The sequence below is a fragment of the Rhipicephalus sanguineus genome, chromosome 7 (assembly GCF_013339695.2).
Source record: "Rhipicephalus sanguineus isolate Rsan-2018 chromosome 7, BIME_Rsan_1.4, whole genome shotgun sequence".
Classification (NCBI taxonomy): domain Eukaryota; kingdom Metazoa; phylum Arthropoda; class Arachnida; order Ixodida; family Ixodidae; genus Rhipicephalus; species Rhipicephalus sanguineus.
In genome coordinates, this window is record NC_051182.1 from 98,272,970 (window position 1) to 98,296,452 (window position 23,483).

Sequence of the window (23,483 nt, forward strand, 5' to 3'; positions counted from 1 at the left end):
CACTTTCACACATTCTTTAAAGCTCAAAACTTCAAGTTTTCCAGGTTGCATCTGTAATCATGTAGTCGTACTATAATTTCTGTTGGGAAATCTGTTACTCTAGTGGTGTGCTCAACCACTGTGAGTAGTATGACCTGTAGTAGTATGCTCAACCACTGTCATAATTAATAATCGGGAGTACTATGTAAACTATTTTGGTGTGGCCTTGTTGCAGAACATGGCGTTTTTTCGTTGGTTAATTAGGGTTTCCTCAGCAGCGCTGCATGGTAGCCTCACCACATCCTTCCGAAGCAATTTACATTCACAACTAATTCATTTCATTTGCTATTTGCAGCACCAGAATTAAACCTAGACTTGTTGGACTGCACAAGTCATGAACTCCAGATGTTACTGATAGCATAGCGCTTACCATAGGCTAGGCAATCACCATCGGTTAGTGTAATGGTATGAAACCACGATTTAATTGTGGTAATAGTAATAATAATTATATATATTTTATATCTGTATGTTTTGATGGACAGGGCAAGAAGAAAAGGTTGAAAGGACTGTGTTCCTAAGCCACCCACAAGAAAAGCAGTTAAAATAGATAACAGTCAAACAACTGTATAAACACGTTCAATGATGAGGTCACATCTGAAGCAAGGCATCAATGAATTAAACCCAGCATAGGTTTAATTAAACATAGACCGTGCTTTGGCACCCCGTGATGTAAATTTACCATAAACTTACATCATGAGGTGTAACTCTCAAGTAATAAAGGAACACATGGTGAGTTAGCTTGGTTTTGGCTAATTAACTCAAGGGAGGCAGAGCATAATAATCCACAAAGTTACAAGAAATGTTTGACGGTGTGAGAATGTAATCGTAAAACGTCAAGCTTGCCAGTTTCTTTTTTTTTTCTAAGTAGTATATAGACTTATTGTTTCTGTGTGCTTGTTTCTGCAAACGTCCGGGATTGCGGAAACGCGTTGCGCAGGCAAGATTCATTCGCATGCGTTGCGTAAGTGGCGAGGCTGTCGGTTGTCGTGGAGATAGCAAGTGCGCTTGACCCGGATGGAATTTGGTCACTTGACCGGTCGTGTACCGCGTGTTCGCACTCGAACGCTGGACATTCAGGAAATGCCTCCGATAATGGTGCACTCAAGCATGCTGCGATTAGGGTTTGAGGACGGAAAGGGTGGGTGTACCATGGCTGGAGAAAATGGATGACGCGAGCCAGACATTTTGACTTATCTTCGCAGCAAGGATGTCTTGTGAAGCGCCCGCATCATTATGGGCTGTTAGGAATGAAAGCCTTGACAACAAATTCTATAGTTTGGATAATGTTGGCACTCAAAGGGACACTAAAGTAAAACAATGAATCAGTTTACCTTGATAAGTTGTACACTGAAAACTCTAATGACGTTAATTTCACCATCACATGTCTATTAATAGATGAGAAAATCAAGGACAAAAGTTTCATTTTTAAACTTCGTGCCAAAATCTCCATGCGTGACGTCACAGATTTGAAAGTGTATTTTGAGTATTTTGGGCGACATTTTCTCAACGAAATTTCCTGAAACTTGGAATGTTAAGTCTATGGCCTCCTCAGAGGACAATGTACTTCACTTTTACCGATTAGGAACGGCGTATGCCGTAGTAGACTCCGTCAAAATCTATGAAGTCACAGTGATTGGTGCGGGACTTTCAAGGTGGCATCGCCGCCCGCATTTTCTTTTTGCACGTTTTCTTGCTTACGAAGTGTCTTCTCCCAGTAAACGTGGGGATTTTGGTATTGTGAAAGAGTAATTTACTTATATGAGAAGAAATCGTTTTCCTCTTTAGTGTCTCTTTAACAACTGAGAAGCCCAAACAAAGTATAGCACGAATAAACAAAAGAAATTTCGCACAGATTTCTCAGAAAAAAAAGTCTTCCCAGTTGATGAAAAATTTGTTCGTGTCTGGGATTCAAACCCGGCACCACCACGTTTCCACTCCAACATCTGAGCTAGCCAGGAGGCTGGCACCATTGCACTATAAAGCACCATATATCATCACTATCAGGAGGCTAGTGATTGCAGAGCGAGGGCGAATTGGTTGTTGGTGTACTGGCCTTTGACTGTGCCTTGATCCTTTTTTTTTCTTTTTTAAGTCTCCAATATTGAGGTCTTTTAAAGAGACACTTTACAGGCTTTGACGGCACCCACTTTGACTGTATAGGACTTTGGCTCTGCCCCGGAACATGTTCACTCAGCCTGAATACACCAAGAAAGGCTCAGTTGAAGAGAAATGTTCGGTGCTCACAGAATGGAATGTATCAGTACTGCTCATACTTTCGTTTCCACCATCCTCAGTTCATCACGCATCGGTGTAATATTGGCTCATACTTTTTACATCACAGTCAACACCACCTTTATTGGCCACATGATTCCAATGCTTTAGTGTACTTGCTTTAATTCTTTATCGGCATTAACCCTCTAGTTTAATTTCTATCAGTCAGAAGCGAACATTTCAAAAAGACCAAGAAATTTCACTTTGTCTTCATTCAATTACAGACCAATGATTGAGTTGTCGACATTTAATTTTTCTCAGCATGTCTTGTGGCATTATCTTTAAATTAAAACAAAGTGGTCGTGTAATTTGGTTTAAGTGCACCGCAAGGAACCTTATGCTGTTCAGGTTAGCCTGGAAGACCACTAATAATACTTGCTGTTGTGCTAGTTTGTTCATCTTTTGCATCATTTGATTGATTGATTGATTGATTGATTGATTGATTGATTGATTGATTGATTGATTGATTGATTGATTGTTTGGGAGACCTCCACTGCACAATCACTTGCAGCCCCTCCACCGCTTTTTCTTGCTTTTCTTGTTTTTTGGGGGGTTCACTCACCATTGGTGCATATCTTGTGTGTACAGACTTCAAGTTGAAGTTCTTCTGTAGTGGCGTTCAGGTGTGAATAGATGTAATTTGAATTTATGGATGCATTGGTTATATGCAGGTCATGCAGTTCGGTGCAGTCTGGTTGCTTTTAGGCAGCCAGTCGCACGGCGCATCCAAAGTCATTGACTTTTTATCAGAAGCAAACGAGTGTTATCAGTGTGCTCTTGTCTCTCTTGTTTGAAGTGTGGTGGCGCAACTTGTGATAGTGAATGCCAAGGACTAAGTTGTTTGCCGCATTTTCCTGTTCTTGTGACTGGCGAGACGTGGGGCCATGTGTACATGACTGCTGTGATGACTGGGCTTGTTTACGAAAGATTGTTCATTACTCTAAAACATGATTTCGCTGGTTTTGTTCCTAGCTTTGGAAGCCACATTTCGATCGAAGTGGAATGAAAAATGCTTGTGTACTTACATTTATGTGCATGTTAGAGAACGCCAAGCATCTGAAATTAAATTTGAGTGCCCTCCACTGTGGAATCTCTCATAGCTCATTGTGCATTTTTGAGGCATTATACACTGCAGTTAATTTACTTAATTTTTGCTTATGGTATTCACAAATGTAGAGTTCAAACTTAAAGTTTTGTTATATAGGGTACTGGAGCAATGTTGCCTTTCTACAAAATAGAATAATAGCTGGGTAAAACAGCTGTTCACAGTGTCCAACTGCAACAACATTACACGTGCACATTACATTATGCAAACATTACACGTGAATAGCCAGTGGAGCGTTGGACTCACTGGCACTCCTAGGCTGTGGAAACGTCAGTGTGACAACAGTCATTATTTCAAGTTCATCTCCCAAGACTAGCTATGAACGTCTCAGTGCAGTTTTCTATTCTAGAAGGTAGTGTTTTTTAAGATAATACACTTTTTAGCTTGCGCCTGCGTCTTCCTGATCTGTGTTAGTAACTCCAATAATACTATTTTTTTTAACTGCGCCTTGTTAGGTTAATCATGTTATAAATTTCCCAGCGTTTCTGTAGATCCCCAAGCATTTTGAGGGAAGGAGGTTCAAGCTGCCTTGAAATACCTGGTTGAAGTTCGGAATATTATGGTGGAAAAAAAAAGAAATAAAAGGCACTGAACTCAGGCTCTTAATCTCAAATCTTATCTGTCGGTTTGTCTTGTGTTCCTCTACAAAATGTGGCCAATTTTCCCACGGTAACCAAAGAGTTACTCTCAAATCTTATATCCCAGTTTATCTTGTGCTCTTCTAATTTTTTCCATGGTTTTCCGTGACCAGAGGAGATAAAGAACCACAAGGGACCACCCGTGTTCACGGAGCAGGAGAGATACAAGATGGTCCGTGCCATCAAGTGGGTTGATGAGGTGCGTGCAAGATAAGATGTCTGATATCTAGTGTGCCAATACTGGCACTCTGTTGCCCACAGTCCTCTATGTTCCCAGTAATCTGTCACCTACCACGCCTTCAGATGCTTTTGATTGCATATTGGCAAACTTTTGAATTAATCTTTGTCTGCAGCAGCATCAACCTGTGATATGCCAACACAAGTTTGAGCCAACTCTGCTCAAGATCGCATGCTTTCCTGTTTTAGTGGCAATTATAAAACAGAACAGTGGAATACCTTGCAGCAGATACATATCTGCTGCCATCTTATGGACACATGGATGATCTGCTGTGGTTAACCCAGTGACTATCCCAATTTGTTTCTCATCCCTAGGTTGTGGGTTCAGTCCCAGCCATGGCAGCCGTCTTTCAGTGGGGTGAATTGCAAAAGTACTTGTCTACTTAGATTTAAGTCCATGTCGAAATTATCCTGAAGTATTCCTCCATGACAGGCTTCATATTAAATAAAACCCAAGAATTCAGTTAATTGAACTCTGGAACGATGTGATGGCCGTTTGCCTCAGTATCCCTCCAGTACAATGTAGTACTAAATTATTGTTGCATATAATCCAACGTAATGTTAATTTACATTCCCGAATATGTTGCTGTAACTCTTTCTTTCCTTATTTTCATTTATGTATATGTATAATTATATGCCTTTCTTTTCAAATTGCTGCGCATGTTTTAAACATTTTATTGCATTACCCACCTTATGCAGTGCCTCTAGGGGCCTGTAAGGTACTTTGAAATCAATACACAAATAAATAAATAAACTGAACTGCATTGAACAGCCATTGCTGTCAGCTTATGCTGTTTAGTATTCTTTATGAAACAAGAAGCCTTACGCGTACACTGCAGCCTTAAGTGTATGTGTGTATCCATGCGCGCATGCTTTTCAAATGTTGTCATTTGCAATTTTTTTTTCACTTTTATACCTCCACGTAGTACTAACATTTTGTGAATTTCAATTTGTCCTTTTCACATAGGTCGTCGAAGGCGCACCCTACATCACAACATTAGAAACTCTGGACAAATACAAGTGCAACTTCTGTGTTCATGGAGGTAAGATTGTGAGTGTTCTCATAGGCCTCACTGCTGAAAAATTGATAACCAACACAAATAGCTCTGGCTACAATATGAAAGGTTCTGCAATGCTAAGGAGCTCGGCTTAGAAGAAAGGAGTTTCACCAAAGGTAATGTTTATAGATTGTTTCAGCAGTGATAACAACTGAGCCTTGTCATTTAGGCACCAATCGCAAGAAGAAAGAAAAAAGCAAGAATAATTGGCAGATGCAGCACCATGTCTCTCGTTCATACTGTGGTGTCCGCTTGCTGATAAAAAGGATTCCCTTAAAGTATGTCACCACCCTTTGAAAGGACATCTCATTTTATTTTTGATATTGTAAGAACCTGCACAGATTCAGAGTTGGGGTGCAGAAAAAAATTGTCTCCGTCCAGTTATGTTCAAGAGATGTGGTCTTTTTTCATAACTGCGCCCGGAAGTCTCCGAATCGGAAAACAACATGCTTGCAAAACTTAATTCCTGTTTCTCTCAAGACTTTATCTCCAGTTGTCCAGTTGTTTTGCATTGCGCAAAAGCTTTCAACTTTTGAACAAACCAATATATCGAAACTTCTCGTGCTTTTTTTTTTAGACATTGAGCTGTGCAGTGAACTAGGATTACTAAAAAACATGAAGAGGTTTTGATGTTGGTATAAGATTTCAGTTAAAATGCAACTAGCTGAAATTACTCAATTTTTTTTTGTTTGCGCTATAAGATACGAAATATTACTGATGACAGTGAAAAGATCCCAGGTCATTGAACAACCTACATGTACAACCACAATGCTGCTAAGCCATTTTCTTTTCATATGGTTGGTTCAGTATTACTGCTACTGACGTGATGGACATATGTTGGGTAAAATTGGTAATTATATTATAAATACCTTTAAGTTTTCTTTTCATAACAGAACAAATTTGGAGGTTTTTTTAGAAGTGCCCCCTTGAAGGCAAACACAGTGCAATCAATATAGGGTCAAAATGTAAAAACATTTCTGGAAAGGCGGCAACATACCTTAAGCCACGACAGATGCACGTGTCAAATACTGCAGTTCCGTTTCTTTTTTGTTATACAATATCGTACAAGTCGAGCACAAATAATAAATTGGCACAAAAGTATCTAATTCATTGTTCAGACGTGTAGTAGAAACATGTTTTCATGTTGTTATTTTTGTTTTTGTTTTTTAAAGCTCAGAATATTGCATTGCTATCCTGTGTTAGGTATTTCTGGATGAAAAAAAGAAAGTTATTTCAGTATTTGGTAACCTAACATCTTCTGTGAATAAATTTCAGGATTCGTGTGGGCACTGTGTGGCATCCATGCTACACAGCCGAGAGTGTGAACGTAAAAAAATTTAAATAGTTTCCAACTTTGGTTCGTTATTATTGCAACATGGTTAAAGGGGTCATGAACCACTTTTCCAAGTAATGATCTAATGACCTCGGTATCGGAGTTTACTGCCTCCCGAATCGATTGCCGCAAAAATTTCTCGAATCCATCAAGAACGAGCGGAGTTACGGGGGTTTGGCGCACGCTCTCGGCACTTTCTCTCTTTTCTCGTCCCGAGGAGCGCACTGGAAGATACGCAGGGAGGGATGGCACGGGGGAAAGAAGTTACGTCAGCGCGCGTCATGAAACGTGATCGCTCTCCCGCTGTGATTCGCGTGCGCGAGTGTGGCTACCGCACTCCTCAGCAGACTGAGGAGTGCGGCGCGGGCAAGTGGCGGCACACCGTGGCAAGAAGCGCATCTGATCTGAACGCCGCTCATGATTTATGTTGGCTATCGGCCAGTGAGGATGCTATGTCTTTTGCGATGCGGAGAAACAGATACGCGATGTCAACTGATAGGCGCCCCGCCCACCGCCGAGAGTGAGAACCGGCCTGTGTTTGAAAAGAGGGCGCCTGAGAAAACAGCAACCTTGCGCTCCGCTTGTAGCCTTTACGCGGGGCGCACGACTGCCATATTTGGCTGAGCAGTTCATAGCCGTGTCAGCTTTCCCCAGGATGTGTTTTTTCAACAAGCCCAAGGGGTGCTTCATGACCCCTTTAAACGAACAAAGGCTTGCATTAGATACAGCCACCTCATTCTGGGGATTTGTTTATTTCAACAATACAGGAGCTATAAGCCTTGAAGCTTACAGAGAACGATCTGTTGCAGATGACATCACGTTGGATGCGTCGGGAGAAGACACCTACCGCTATGTCAAAGAGAGCGGTCGCTACAAGTTAGTGAATGCTGTGTATTTCTGTAATGCCAAGAATATATACCGTTGCTTTCTGTCTTAATACGCATGGTAGCACATTTTGGTGGGGAGGCATAATCTGCATAACGTCATTGCACTCTCTGACCCTGCAGGGAGTGCAAACGGACAGCCGGAATTTCAACCACAGATCTCGTTGGCCGGTGAGTTGCCTTCCTTTCAACATCAGCATCATTAAAAAAAAAAGGCACGTGATACGTGTGTCTGGCACTCTGTATCTTGGAACACTGCGTTTGTGTTTGCACATTGTTAAGGGCTGCACAATGGCCTAAGGCTTTAACTTCAAGCATGTATGTCGCTGGTAAAGCCTAAGTCTTTTTACTTAGGTCATTGTTTCTTCTCGTCTTGATTTTGTCTGCTTTTCCGATACTAGCAGTATTTGTAAGCACAGAAGGTGAACTGAAAGTTCGTACATGACATCCCTTTTGTTATAACCTGGCTGATAACGTGTTTTGCTTACAAGGCCAGTGCTACGAAGACCCCTCCTTCTTTGTGTAATTGTACCCGCTAACCTGTTGCATTAAAGAGGCATCTGAGGCATTGTGTTAGTACTACTGCACATAAGTTTGCAGTTATGATTGATGGATACAGCAGTTACGTTGTGGTTGGGTATAGTTTTAAAGGGGTGGTGCCATCAAATTTGTGGCTTGCGCGTTCTTTGTTGCAAACGCTTGTTATTGTTCTAGGAAGCATAATACACGCTCCAAGATTCATGTCTTCTTGCTAAATAATTTTATATCGCCTTATTTATATGAACGACTTTTGGTTTCGGTTTCTGGGTGCCGAGTTGGACAGTGAGGTGTAGGAAGCTTGAACACGTGGGCTCACAAAGCTGTGACGCACGCAGCGCTGCGTCGTCTGCGCTTGCACGCACATGCGAGCAACCGTCTGGATGCCTTCAAAACTCGCTAAAATTCTCTCATAGAGAATATTAGCATGCACGGAATTCCGGTATGCGCAGAGGTCTTTGCAGAGTACTGGTGTACCGGGCAATGGTATCCACATCTCGTGATGCTTCATGCAACCACAATTGTAGGTGTGTTTCTTCGTTTTCGCTGAGTGACCATGGCAAAAAAAAACGTTTCAAAAGGCAATGCATTCGGAACTACATTGCTACCGAGAATCTACACCAGCAAGGAAGTAGAATACATTAGAGTTTTGCAACAATTCTGTGCTTGCCCGGTTCATCTTAGTGCCGCCAGGTGGACCCTCCTGCCCGGTATCACTAGGGCACCTCGATGCTCCTCCTCCCCGCCGCTCCGGAGGAGGAGGAGCATTGAAGCGCCCTAGGTATCACATTTACGGCTACGGTAACCCAGTATGCTAAAGCAAAGAACTGTGCGAACAAACAAGTTCTTTAAAGTCACTTTTGCAAGTTTGCATGACGATGCGAAACACTGCCGTGTGACGATGCAGCGGCAACATGCTGAGAAATAATAAGTGTAGGTTCGCAGCCAATGCTCTCTTGGCTTGTCTGGTGCAGCAGAGGTGTGGTGTCCGGGTTTCGATAGAGGCGAAATGCTAGAGGCCCGTGTACTTAGGTTTAGGTGCATCTTAAGGAACCCCAGGTGGTTTAAATTTACAGACTACAGCATCCCTCGTAATTACATTGTGGTTTTGGGACGTAAAACCCCGACAGTCATTATTAATCTCATTAATTACGGGTATATCGCAGCGGTGTTCAGTGTTGCTGGGTTGTTGGGAGGGGGGGTAATCTTTGCTTTGTAAAACATGAGCACACGGTAGGCACTAAAATAGATTGTTAAAAGAAGTGTGAACCATTGGGCTAGTTGGTGTGTATTTTCTATAATCAAGAGTGAAAAACTTGTTGATGGAAGAACTGCACCAATGATAGGGACACAGGACTGGCAGGAAACACTGTTTATTATAGTTTTTCATACAGCGCAAAAATAGGACACCGATAATAGACCACACAACACAGGCACTGTTTACTATCTACGGGTACCTACATAGCATATTATTTCAGTTCACCTCTCGAGGTAATAGTATGTATAAATCAATTTTTTTTTCCTTTTCTCTTTTACGTGTAGCTTTTTGGCTTGCACGCTTTCGTGGAAGGCGCCCTAGTTCTTGCGCATGTGTGGTTGTCGTACAGGGGATTCTTTGTGCCCATCAAACTCAGTTGCGAGTAGATTGTCTTTCCCGTCAGTCCTGTGTCCCTTTCGTCGGTGCAGTTTTTCATCAAGTTTTTCGCTCTTGATCGCAGAAATACAGGGTAAAAGTGCAGGCTTTTTCGTGGTTTGAAGTGTTTGGTACGTACTTGCGCAGCATGCTACTCATGACCAAGCAGCATCACCACAGAGGTGCGAAGGAGTACGGTGTGGACAAGGAGCATGCAGGCAACATCAGCAAGGTCTGTCACAGCACTTCACTGCCTCTCCTTGGCTTCTGATTAGCATTTCAACACAAATCACTTTCATTGTGTACCTGTGACGTCGGCACATGAACGGTTGCACCTTTCTTTTTGCCTGTTTTGAAATTAAAAGGCGATCGAACCTGGCAAGTGAGTTTTCTAAACATCCGGCCTTGCCAACAATGGGAGCTCTAGTCGTAGGAAATATGAAGTTGAATTTTGCATTTTTTGCTAACGATTACGCGCTTGGTCTTGCTGCACCAGAAGCAGAACTTTTAAAAACAAGCCAAAAAAAATGTTTGTACAAAAAAAATCTTGGAGAAAACGTGAATTACCTAACAATTTGTGCATTGCAAAATAACTGCAATTTGAACATTCCACGACTTTCTCTGTGCAGATGTCTGCTCTCATTAAATACTGGGAATTAATTTCAAAAGTGCCAAGGAAACTTTTTCTCATTTTGCAGCATAAAGATCTGTGCACATGCTTGCCAACATTTCGAGGACCTTATTGTCATTGTTTGTTGATTGGAAGGGATTGTTTGCCACAGAAATGTGGCCTGCAAACTGAACACTACTATATTGAGTTCATTAAGTTGCAAAGTTGTTAAGCCTGTTATTACCACATAAGTAATTTTCAGATGCTAGAGCATTTTTATTTTATTTTATTTATTTATTTCCTTTTGTTACCTCTACCCACAATAGTCATGATATGGTTTAAATGTAGCGTCATCTGGACTTCCTCTACAGATGTGCCGTTTTTCAACTTTGCCCCATGTTGCATTATGCAGCAAAGAGACAAGTGGAAACTGAACGTGCTCAATAGAAGAACTATACTTAACCAAGAGCATAATTACTTAGTAAAGAAAAGCCCTCTGCGCTTCCTTTCACACGGCGTTTGTATTTTGGTGCGTCCACTTGGTTGGTGTCAGTAAGTGCAGCTCATTGTTGCACCACCTCCACGATTGCCCCACTTTATTTGCACCACTGATCCTGCCGACAGTGTGATAGCAAAGCGGGCTGATCTAGGATGCAGTGTAACATGACGCCACCAAAACTGGGGTGATCAGGAAACGCCGGCTCCCGCGTTGGCTAAGACAATCACCACGAGACAAGTTCTGCCATTACTACGCATGATGCTCTACAGGACAACATAAGATTCCACTGTGACAATTTAAGCAGTGCAGTGTCGTGAAACCTTAAAGCACAATTTATAAGTAAACTGACCGTGCAGAAGCTGCAGTTGGTGCATGTGCAGGCTGTTTCACACTTAGGGGAAAACTCGGAGTGCGTTGCAATGTGCTTCGAGTTTTCGCGTAATTGTGAAACGGCCTGTACATGTTTGGATAGCGTCTTTCATTCTTATCACATGGTTGCGCCTTAATCAGTTAACCTGCGAAGGTTATCATTACTATTATATAGTTTTGATATTATCTGTATAGACGCATAGAAAGATATCTTGGCTTTTCAGGATGGACATTCCTTTAACCTACTCAATATATATTAACTGTAACGAAGTAAGGCTAGGCTATAGCTCCCACTGATATTATCATTTATTTGAAAATAATAAATGCTTGTAAGAGGTGGGGGATGTGTTGATAAAATTATCTTGTGTCATTTGTGACTTCAGCAGGATGAAATTTGACTAGTATATAGCGAAGTTATCAACATTGTGGTCATTCCCCTTTTTTTTGAGGGGGGGAGGGAATAGTTTACGGCATCACAGTGACAATGTTATCCTGTGTGATGCCCGAGTGATTGCGCGAGACCCTGTTAAACTTCCGTTTCCCCGATGCTAATTATGCCCTTATGCTTTTGTTGTCATATCATTGCCGTCTTCTTCATTATTATTTTTTTTTCTTCACGTCCCTGTGTGTGCGTCCTGCATCTCCCTCGTCCTCTCCTAACCGCACTCGCCTCTGTCGAACCCCCGTGGACACCCATTCCTCACCTCTACCCTCCCCCACCTCCTCCCAAATGTCTGCAGTTCTCTGGTTTTGATGATGGTCTAACCACAGCCTGCGTCAATGGAAACGGCGTAAGTCAACGCTGTGAGAGCGCGAGCGGCTTGCTGCTGCTGCGCTTTTGCCACTGCATCTCGTGGGGAGACAGGCGGAATGCATTTCGAAAAACGACACTTGCATCCTACACTCCGAGGCAAACGGGAGTGTTTGGGGCATCTTTTTGCCTTGCAACAATAAGCCTCACGTGCCTTCTTTGCGTCTTCTTTCTCAAAAACTATCCACTCGCCACTTTCCTGTCAAGAATGCGACGTCATGCTGACAACCGCACGCCGTTTATGACCGCGAAAGTACCAGTCGCGCGGCAATAACGCGAAGAACTCGTGTAAGATAGATGACGATTATTGTTGCGTGGCAGAAAGATGCGCCAGATATGCCTTTTTTTGTTTGAGACATTGCAAAAAAAAAACTATTTGAGACATGCTCAGTGTCACCGAGTATTCCAACGCTTTGCTCCTGTTCGTGCTTTAACGATTCGACTTCCCATCTGGAGACTTTGATAGAATCAATGTCGTTCTTTCCGATAGGCTGGAAAAAAGTAACAGAAGATAATTTTTCTGGTAGCATAGCCTATACGACAAAAAAATATGCATTGAAGTAAGTTCAAGTTCATTTTAATTGAACCCATTCTGTGAATGGTCGTCAACAAATAAAAGTTTGCTAAGGTAGAAAGTTTACAAGGCAAGCACAGGGCTTTGTTATCTTACTGCCAGGTTTATTTGCTCGTGAGTTCAGTATGCAGCGCAAAGCTCTTTATGTACTAGTGAATGTATGACAGGACCCTTAGGCGAGCATTCTTGCACAAGGATGTCAGATCTTCTATTTGGGCATTATGATATGTGAAACACGTAATAAAGCAACTGCGCCTTGTCAGAATTGAGGACACTTTCAATGTAGGAAACGCACATTAAAGAGGGACTGTCTGTAGGACAGCTGGCAGAATCTATTAGTGCCTCTTGTTCATTATATGAACTTGTACAGAGGCGAACAGCCTGCGAGGGTGTTTGACCATGCCTAGGAAAAAACAGAGAAAAACACAAGTTTTCTTGTCGGCAGCTGCTACAAGTGCAACGAAGATAGCCAACAAGCATGTTTATGTTTAATGTACTTTTCAGTTTGTCATGACTAGAGGGTGGGTTTTGGGGCATTCAAAATGTTTTAGGTGCTTAAAGTAGGCACCTTTATTTTGCTTTTTGCTTTATTTTGCATTAACATATGGTTGTGCACTAGTGTATTGACAAATGGATGAACGATGGGGGTGCAGCCACTAGCAGTGCACTTTTTAGATAAACCATCTTGCTTACTGCAAAAAAAAAAGACATGGCTCCGAATCCCTTGCAAGAATAACTCCCTTAAAATGATGGGTAAACTGCAAATGTTAGGTTGCCAACTGCTGGCAACCGAACGCTGGCTGTTTATTTCTGGCAGTGGCTGCCAGGCTAATAACTACCTGCAGCAACAACGCAGCATTACCACCACTGTCAAAATGTAACGCTTGAAAAAGCATGCAAGCTGTCACTGCATCTTGCCTATAAAACAGTGACTGACTTACTCAACTAAATTTAACTTTGGTGTAATAATAGCAGCAAGGTAAGATGTAGAATAAAAAAAAAGCACACCACAAGTTGTATTTTTGCACCAGGAATCGTACAAGTGAGCTATCGTTTAGCCACTGGCAATATTTTTTGTCCATGCATAAGCGAATACACTTTTTATCTGTGCTGGGTGTAACCAGAAAACCAACTTAAAGTTATGCACTGAGCTCTGCTGACAAGAATGATGCAGTTGCAACCAACTGCTATTGTTGGAGCAAGTTGAAAACAGGCATTTTCTGATCGCACACATAGTTGCTGTGACAGAGCCTTCTAAATCTACCTTTGCACTGGCTAGAATGTAAAAAAAAAGCAAACATCAGGCTGTACATTCATCGGCGTCATCTAGGAAAGTTTGCATGGCACGGTATGATATTGTAATGCAAAGGGAATGGATTGAAGAAAGGTGTACTTCTAGCATTGACTGTGCTTCTTTGATCAATAACCTGTGTTGTCTACATACACGCTGATTACCGTGGTGGCTGGAACAGTGGCAGTCTGAGTCCGGCCCACAGCCAATGTGGCCATTGTAAGCAAAAGAGCCAGTGTCAATCAAACGCCACTGATATGGAGGTGCTCATGGGTACGGTGCCGTAAAAAAAGAGTAACAAAACCTAACTTATGCTCATATATAAAAAAAGGCTTATTATTCAAGCAAGGAACAAAAATAGGCATTTTCCTGAAATCTGGTCTCTAGTCATGACTCTATTGGGGTGGGTAACTCATTGCAAGCAAGAAATTTTCTAGCTGAGTAATTGAACCAACTATTATGTACTAAGCGGACTAACTTAATGGAGATGGCTGTGGCACTACCAAGCTAACCAAGGCAATAAGGTGCGGAACTCTTGCTGGCTGCTTGGGTGCTTTGTTGGTGTACACGTGTGGGTGTGTTGTGTTCATGTCATCGTCTTGTGTCTCGACCGGCTTCCTGTTTTGTGTTTTCTCTCTCGATCTGTTCCTAGGACTCCACGACGCACAGCCCGTGGACTGGAATCTCCCAGTTTCTGCCGACGACGCAAAAGATCATACAGTTCGCCGAGGGCAAGGAGCCCAAGGTACAGACAAGCATGCCAAGACATTTAGAGCTTTTGAAAATTTTTGAACACCTTAAATTCTTAAAAGCATTACTCTTTTTAAGATTATATCCTGCGACCATAATTGTGATCAGATTTGAATACATTTTCTTTAACTAACTATTTAATTGTGAAGCAAGGTCAACTGTGACAGCATAGGAACAACCTCTGACTGCCATGAACTCTTTTTTTAAGTAGTTATATGAAAAATGGCGTAGACAGGCTGATGATGATGATATGAAAAATGTCTGTGTTTCGGTTATTACAAGTTCAAGTAATATACTAATGCAGTAATGATTATTCCTCTTTTCTTGTGTGTCCATGAGTTTACAGCAGAGATTTTGCTTTATGGAGGGGAAAGCTGGTGCAGTGTGCTTCTGGTTGAACATTTTGCTTTGCTTCTGCTTTTCCAGAGTACAGATCGCATTGTTTACGTGGCAGGAGCCTTCGACCTTTTTCGTATCCTTTCAGCATTTATTATGGCCACTTACTTGTATCAAAAGTTGCGACGTGAAATGTCTCGTTTTAATTGTCACGACACTGCAGCTCACTATGTTGATGTTCTGTATAAATAGTCAATACTCCTTGCAAGTGCTTGGGCTGTATGCAGTTTGATGCTTTTAGCTGCGCAGCTTTTTTAGTTAGCACTATGTGCGAAAATTTGATTCGCCATCCATATCCTTCTTGCATGAGTGGGCCTTTTACCATTGTACAGTCTTAGAACAATGCTTGTCACCTCACGTATGTTACGTGCAAGCACCTTTGTGGTACATTAGGGTATGCCTCATGTGGTGCATTACAGGTGCCTCGTGCGAGACCTGCATAAGCCAAGACCATCTACGTATTAGCAACAATCCTGTCATTTCTATGCAGATGCTTCTCCTTAGGCCTCTGGATGCCAAAATTGCTTAACAATCTTAAAAAATATACACCCCATGCACCCATAACTGATGCTATAGATGTGCTTAGCCAAGCAAGAGCTCATTTCAACAGATGGTGATGAACGATAGTGAGTGTGTGCGAGAGTGTACCAGTCATGAGAATTTGTGCTTAAGCGGGCGCCATGAATGTCACCATATTCGATGACCCTATCCTTCAGCGAACTTGAAAATGATATATGTTAACATAGCATATGTAAACTGCACAAACCAAATACTAACAGTGGTGGCACTGTTATTTCTCGACATAGGTGATCTGTTTACGTTTTGTTGCGAATAATATTCTAAAAGCTCTCGGCTTCAAACAGTTTTGAAGTTTGTTGGCAGCCTTGACACACCCACCTTGCTTGCTCAAGATGTGGGCTATTTGGACTTCTTGGAAAAGGCCAAAGCTGAGGGTGACTACCTCATCGTTGGGCTCCACACAGACCCTGTAAGTGTTGGTTTACGGTTGGTTTATGGATGGTTGGTGTATGGGATTCAATGTCCCAAAGTGACTAGGGCTATGTGAGACACTGTAGTAGAAAGCTCCACATAATTTCAACTACTTGGGGTTCTTTAAAAGGGCACTAAAGAGAAAAATATTTTTTCTCATATTAGAAAATTACTCTTTCACAATTCCAAAATCACCGCGCTTGCTGCAAGAACACACTTGGTAAGCAAGAAAACACGCAAACAGAACATGCGGGTGGCGACATTGAATTTCCCACACCAAACCTTGTGAGGTCACAGATTTTTACGGCATCTACTAGCTCCTATGTAGTTTCTAGTCAGTAAAGATGAAGTACTACATTGTCCTCTGCGGGGACCATAGACTTAACCCACCAAGTTTTACGAAATTATGTTGAGCCGATGTCGCTGCATTACAAAATATATATACCTTGAAATCTATGACGTCAAGCGCGAAGATTTCAGCGTGAAATTTGAGAACTTTGACCTTGGTTTTCTCCTTTATTAATAAACCTATGGACAAAGTAACGACATTAGAGTTCTCGGAGTAAAATTTATCAATGTAGACCAGTTAATTGTACCTCTTTAGTGTCCATTTAATGTGCACTTAAATCTATTATGTACACGGGCCTCTAGCGTTTCACCTCCATCAAAACACGACTACCGCGGCTAGGATCGATCCCGCGTCATTTGGGTCAGCAGTCGAGCACCGTAACTATTGCACCACGGCCTTTCAATAGTTATGATGCAACTTGATTGTATTGGTACTTAATGGCAAAAATCTTAGCAAGAAGCACTACTTACTGCAATATTGTTATGTGGTTTTCAGTGACTGTAACAGTGCATAGTGTGATATATCCCGAAAGGCGTCTGAAAGGAACGTGAAGAAGGCGTTCTTGTGTGAGCTGTGGTGTGGTTTCCTGTTCAGTCGATGCTCTCATTTCCATGTAACAGTGTGCTTTTTTTTTTCTTCTTTTTTTTTGCATGCTGATCACTTCAGTCACTGAAGTTGCACAGGCACCTTACCTCCAATGGCAATAAACCTTTTGACTGCTTGAAAAACCTTTTTTTACTTACTGTAGATGTAAAACAGCCTCTACATATAAACTTATTAAAAAGCCTTTAAAGTGTGACTGGGTGCATCGTGAGAAGCAAGCAAGAACGGGTGTTTCTGATAGCAAAACTTTTTCGATATGGTTGTCATTACTGCTCATTGAAACTGACGCATGGGTACTGAGCTCTGAGAGCCGTAGTGCCGGTCCTCTGCATGGCCTTCGAGATTAGGTGGTTCCTGCAATCGCCTGTGCTGTGATAAAATATCTTAGAGACAATGTGCTGAGATTTGTCATTTCCAATAGCCACCAGGTGCATCCATTGTCCATTCAGATTGCGCTGAATGGCTGGTTGCATGAAATATAAACAGTTTATTACTTCTGCAGCTTTGCCAAGATTGCTTCAGTAACATCACTCGTTTAACAACCAATTTAGTCATAGTTAAGATGGCCTTTTCACTGGGCAATATATGGCAGTGGCTGCATGCTGCATCAATTTAGTCTTAAGTCATTGCTTTTGTGGCATGCACATGAATATCTCAGTCTGCAGATACAAGTGAGCAGGTACCTTCTTCTGGTAGAAAAGAACACATGTCCAAAGTGAAACAATTTGTAGACAATGATAAGCATCGCTCCCCTCTCCCTGCTGATATCGCTTTCAAGGAGACCGCTTACTTGAGCATCTAAAAGTAGTTCAGCATGTCAGCATGCACGTGTGTCCTATCTGGAAACAGCAGAAAGATTGAGGATGCAGAAGCGGCATGCAAAAGACAACGTTCTCTCCCTTTTTTGATTTACTTTTTTTGTCTCTTCTGTGTGTTCCAAACAAGAATGTTCAGGAGAAGATGGAGTGTAGAAGTGATAAAAAATCATCGATCAGTGAATGTTGCTGGAGCCAACGCTTTGACAGCGAACCTTGTTCTCATCAGGGCCCCAATGACGACGTCTCCTTGTCGAAACGGCTTCAGCAACATTCTCTGTTTGGGCATTTCTCACATCCTCTCTGTCCTCACGTTTGCGCTGTTTTCAGTTTAGATGTGAACAACCAACTAGCAGAATCTTTTGTCTTGATATGCTGGTGCAACTCTTCAATAACCACATTTTTCTTTTTTCAATTACATAATGTGCAATCCTTCCATCTCGTGCAGGTGGTGAACAGGTACAAAGGTTACAACTACCCCATCATGAACCTCCACGAGCGTGTGCTCAGCGTCTTAGCTTGCAAGGTGTGTGTCAATGTGAACACCTTTACTTTTCTGGTACTTTGATGGAATACTTTGGAATACGGAGTTTCGGGCTAAATGTCTTCCGGGCAACACTGAATGATAGGCAGTGAATGTTGCTTATTTATTAAAACCCTCAGGGCCAAGGGCATTAAGGAGGAGAGTGGTTACAGCAGACAACAGAAAAAGCATAAAAGCAGATAGAATGTTTCAGTACAGAGGCTTCTGATTGTACAGTTTTAGCTGGCGTTAACAAAGGCGTATAACGTGATCCCAGAAAAGTTTGTTGAATTAGAGCAGGAACAGAATACAATGGAGGAGTTTGGCATCTGACTAACTCTCTTCTGAATGCATGCATGGTCAGAAGAAGAATGCCATTGCACGATTGTCTTTCATTTATAATTTTGCACATATAAAGTGCAATTTATTTTCTGTGCTCAAGAAGAAAAGAGGGGGTACATTTTTTACTTGTCAGTTGAGCTTAAGCTCAAATTTTTCAGTTGCTTTTTTTTAAACAAACAGTCCATTGTTTCCAAGCTTTCCTTAACAAATGGCTTACTGAGGTTACTTAGCTCCCTAACGAGTGCGACCGAAATTTGCGACTTTACATTCATGCGAGTTTTTGCAATGGTACAAGCTGTACAAATAATTTACTTAGAATATAGCCTGATCGAATTCCATGGGAATTCCATCCTTTCCCATAGTTTCACTCCGAGCAGCCTGCTGCTTATAAGGCATGATATTGTTACGGGGAATATAAACAGAGACTCGAAGGACGAAGATTCCGCGCGGCTGATGATGTCAAGCAGCAGTGGGTCCCGTTTCTGTTCTTCCCCAATGTGAATGAAGGCGGACACGGAGAAGATGGAGGGCACCGTGTTGGCGTCACTGTCATCAGGATCGTCGACAGGGTACCGGGAGAGGCAATCGGCGTCCTGGTGCAAGCGACCAGATTTGTACACGACCGAGTAAGAAAATTCCTGCAGACGCAAAGCCCAGCGACCAAGGTGCCCTGAGGGATCTTTGAGGGATCTTTGAGGGAGTTCAGCCAGCAGAGCGCGTGGTGGTCGGTAACTACCGAAAATGGGCGTCCATAGAGGTATGGCCTGAATTTCGCGACCGCCCAAACGAGAGCCAAGCACTCGCGCTCTGTTATGGAATAATTGCGTTCAGGGGCTGATAGCAGGCGGCTGGCGTATGCAATAACGCAGTCATGGCCACGTTGGCGTTGAGCTAGCACTGCGCCGATGCCATGGCCACTTGCATCCGTACGGATCTCAGTAGGGGCAGCAGGGTCAAAGTGGGCCAAAATCGGAGGAGTAGTGAGGAGCGCGATGAGATTGGAGAACGCAGAGGCCTCTTCTGAGCTCCATGAAAACGGGACGTCTTGTTTGAGGAGCTGCGTAAGGGGTCTCGTTATGTCTGCAAAATTTTTCACAAAGCGTCGGAAGTAAGAGCATAGTCCGAGAAAGCTGCGAACATCCTTTGCAGATCGTGGTACAGGAAAGTTTTTGACTGCGCTAATTTTGGCTGGGTCTGGTTGTACGCCGTTAGCGTCTACTAAATGGCCAAGTACTGTAATTTGGTGACGGCCAAAGTGACACTTGGACGAGTTCAGCTGCAGGCCAGCGCGACGGAAGATATCTAAGACGGCTGACAGGCGCTCTATGAGTCTCAAATGTAGGTGAAAAAACAACGACATCGTCCAAGTAGCACAAACAGGTGGACCATTTAAAGCCTCTGAGCAGAGAGTCCATCATTCGTTCAAAGGTGGCTGGAGCGTTACAAAGGCCGAAGGACATGACCGTGAATTGATATAGGCCATCAGGTGTGATAAATGCCGTTTTCTCACGATCCATGTCATCCACCTGAATCTGCCAGTACCCGGAACGTAGGTCTATGGAGGAAAAATAGCGGGAACCATAGAGGCAAACGAGGGCGTCATCTATTCGTGGCAGAGGGTACACGTCTTTTTTTGTAATTCTGTTTAGGTGCCGATAATCGACACAGAAACGCCATGTGCCGTCTTTCTTGCGGACGAGTACGACAGGGGACGCCCAAGGACTGGAGGATGGCTCAATGATGTTCTTGGCGAGCATTTTGTCGACCTCATCTTGGATAATTTGACGCTCAGTCGCCGACACGCGATATGGACGCCTATGGATAGGAGGCGCATCACCGGTGTTTATGCGGTGCGTCACACCAGTAGCTTGCCCCAATGGACGGCCGCCGAGATCGAAAACGTCGATGTACAACAGTAGAACCCGGTGGAGCTCATCAGTCTGCTGCGGTGTTAAATCAGAAGCAATCATCGACTTAATTGCGCTGTCGGGGCAAGTATTGGATTGGTGCTGGGCAGAGGTGTCGGAAGGAGTGGCCACCGTGAAAGCATTCACTGCGTTGTCTTCTAAGGTGGACAGCAATGCCAAAGAGATGCCTTGCGGCAGCACTTGAGGTGTCAAGCTAAAATTGACAACTGGAAGGCGCGTGGAGTTCCCTGCGACAGACAGAACGGTGTGCGGTAATGTAATGCCGTGGCTGATGAGGACATCGGTGATAGGTGTCAGCACATAGTCGCCGTCGGGAACTGGTGGTCTTGATACGAACTCGACGTAGGTCAGTGTTTGGGCTGGAAGGCGAACATATCGGGCAGTGCAGAGGCGACTCGGCCGTGGTGCAGCAGGGTCTGTTATGGGCAAGTGAAGACGGAGTGTACTGGCCGAACAGTCAATGAGGGCAGAATGTGCGGACAGGAAGTCGAGGCCTAGGATTACGTCATGTGGGCATTTTTCAAGGACGGCGAAGAGAACAACTGTGTGGCGATCAGCGATGCTTACATGAGCGGAGCACATTCCAACGACAGATGCTGTTCCCCCGTCGGCAACACGGATGAACTTAGTGGTCGCAGGTGTGAGGACTTTCTTGAGCTTTCGACGAAAATCAGTGGTCATGACGGAAAGTTGAGCCCCAGTGTCGACAAGAGCAGTCACATGCACACCGTCCACTTGTACATCGATAAGGTTCTGTTTCGTCTGTATGGTCAATAGAGGATTTTCGGTCAGTCCCATTGATGCAGCGCCACCTCCAGGGGCTGCAGCATTTAGTTTTCCGTCGAGGAGCGTCGTGGGAAGGCGGGCGAAAGTGGTCGGCGGGGCTGGGGAGAACGAGACTGGCGACGTTGGGGCGATGGTGAGCGGGAGTAGCGGGGATCACTCACAGGTTCCTGAGGGGCAAAGTGGTCTGGGCTGGTCGCATGACGATAAACGGGACGGCCATTGGAAGAACGCTGGAAAGTTTGTGTAGTAGGACCCCAGCGACTTCTGCAATGGCGAGAAACATGCCCAATACGGTGACAAGAGAAGCAAATGGGCTTGTCATCATGTGTTCGCCATGCGGACGGATTGCGGAATGTTGATGGAGAGCCAGAGGGGAATGGACGTGGAGTCGTGAATTGTTGCTGGAAGTCGGTACGGGGAGGCGTCGAAATGGAGCAAATACCCATGCTGGCAATTTCCTGTCGCACGACTGCTTGAATTAGGGGCAAGGGGATTGAAGGAGAGTGGTCAGGGTGCGGTGGTGGCACTGTAGCAGGAGCGGCTGCTTCAAGTTCACGTCGGACGAGTCGTGTCAAGTTATCGCAAGTGTCTGGAGGACGATATGAGTCCAGGCAAGATGACGTCGCTGCGGTATTCGGAAGGCGCTGGAACTGATGTGAGATGCGTCTGCTTTTAGCCTGTTCCAGGCGGCGACATTCTTGAATGATCGCATCAACAGACGTAACGTTGCTAAATACCAGCAAGTTAAACGCGTCGTCGGCTATACCCTTCAGGATGTGCGCAACTTTTTCTGGCTCGGACATGTTTTCGTCGGCTCTGCGGCAGAGTGCTAGGACACTTTGAATATAACTGATGTAGGACTCAGTGGAAGTTTGCGCGCGAGTAGATAATTCATTCTTTGCGGCTTGTCGACGACCAAAAGGGTTTCCAAAAAGCTCACGGATCTTTTCCTTGAAGCTGTCCCAGCTTGTAATGTCATGCTCGTGTGTGTCAAACCAGACACGAGGGGTTCCGTCCAAGTAAAAGATGACATTCGCGAGCATGAGTGTGGGGTCCCACCTCTAACTGGCGCTGACACGTTCGTAAAGGCGCAGCCATTGGTCGACGTCGGAACCCTCGAGGCCCGAGAACACGCCAGGGTCTTTCAAGACGGGAAGCGTCACGAAAGTTGTTGAGGCCGCTTGGTTGGAAGGCAGGACAGGAGGCGTGACGACCGGAGTGGGTGCATTCGAGTCTTGAGAGGCCATGTTGAAAGCCGAGAGCGAACGCCCGCTGCGGAGTTCCGTGGCGAGGACGGGGATCGCACCGCTCCACCAAATATGTTACGGGGAATATAAACAGAGACTCGAAGGACTAGCAACAGATGTATTTGCAAGTGGTTCACCGAGCAGCGCTGCTGATAGGAACAGCTCGCGCCAGTCTATCTTATTGTCGTCCTTTTCTTCGTCTTGTGGACCACGATGCCACTGGTACGTAGCAATATACTCTACCAGGTTGCCAATCTTGTTATCCATGTTCAGTGAAAACACCAGTTAGAAGTCTGGTCAGGCCATAGCCTGCTCTCCAATACCCCAAGGTGCCACAACACCGTGAGAAGGTCCTTTAGAATTTAGGGTCTTTAGTAGTTCTTTTGCATAGCCTTGAGCACATAATCTTCACTTCAGTTATACCTGTAAGACATGCATTTATTTTTATGCATAGCCATTTGCAGTTTTCTGGTTGTGGTAGCTACGAAAGCATGCAATTGTGTGCTGTCGTTTTGCGAGTGTCCCTGAATAAAATAAAAAACAATGTTAAAGACACAATACATTTTTGTTGATGTGGTCTGTTCATACGTTCGTTTTCAGTATGTCAACGAAGTTGTCATAGGAGCTCCCTACTCGGTCACTGCAGACCTCATGGAACATTTCCGTGTAAGTTGCTTTGATACATCTCAGTTTTCTGATTGGTCAAGTCGTGAGATGTATTGTGTATGTATCCAGCAAAAGACGATGAATTTCATTTAGTTTTTCTTATATAACGCGGGCACCTTTGAGAACAATTTGCGCTGTGACTATAAAAAGCTGACATTCATTGTTTGTGTAATATATTAAGGTCATTTAATCATTGATC

General features: G+C 43.7%; 1 protein-coding gene across 2 annotated transcripts in view; it reads left to right on the forward strand.

The window, feature by feature from the left end:
* The window catches only part of LOC119399641 (ethanolamine-phosphate cytidylyltransferase), a 41,469-nt gene that overhangs the window by 12,912 nt on the left and 5,074 nt on the right, over nt 1-23,483 (forward strand). The window contains exons 4-14 of one of the 2 annotated variants that reach the window (XM_037666453.1): nt 4,167-4,252; nt 5,258-5,333; nt 7,491-7,557; nt 7,689-7,736; nt 9,883-9,967; nt 11,954-12,004; nt 14,542-14,634; nt 15,066-15,111; nt 15,947-16,023; nt 18,241-18,318; nt 23,219-23,284. In XM_037666453.1, the coding sequence (XP_037522381.1) occupies nt 4,167-4,252; nt 5,258-5,333; nt 7,491-7,557; nt 7,689-7,736; nt 9,883-9,967; nt 11,954-12,004; nt 14,542-14,634; nt 15,066-15,111; nt 15,947-16,023; nt 18,241-18,318; nt 23,219-23,284 (773 nt within the window). The remainder of the gene's footprint in view (nt 1-4,166; nt 4,253-5,257; nt 5,334-7,490; nt 7,558-7,688; nt 7,737-9,882; nt 9,968-11,953; nt 12,005-14,541; nt 14,635-15,065; nt 15,112-15,946; nt 16,024-18,240; nt 18,319-23,218; nt 23,285-23,483) is intronic. The other variant, XM_037666454.1, reaches the window with a different exon arrangement.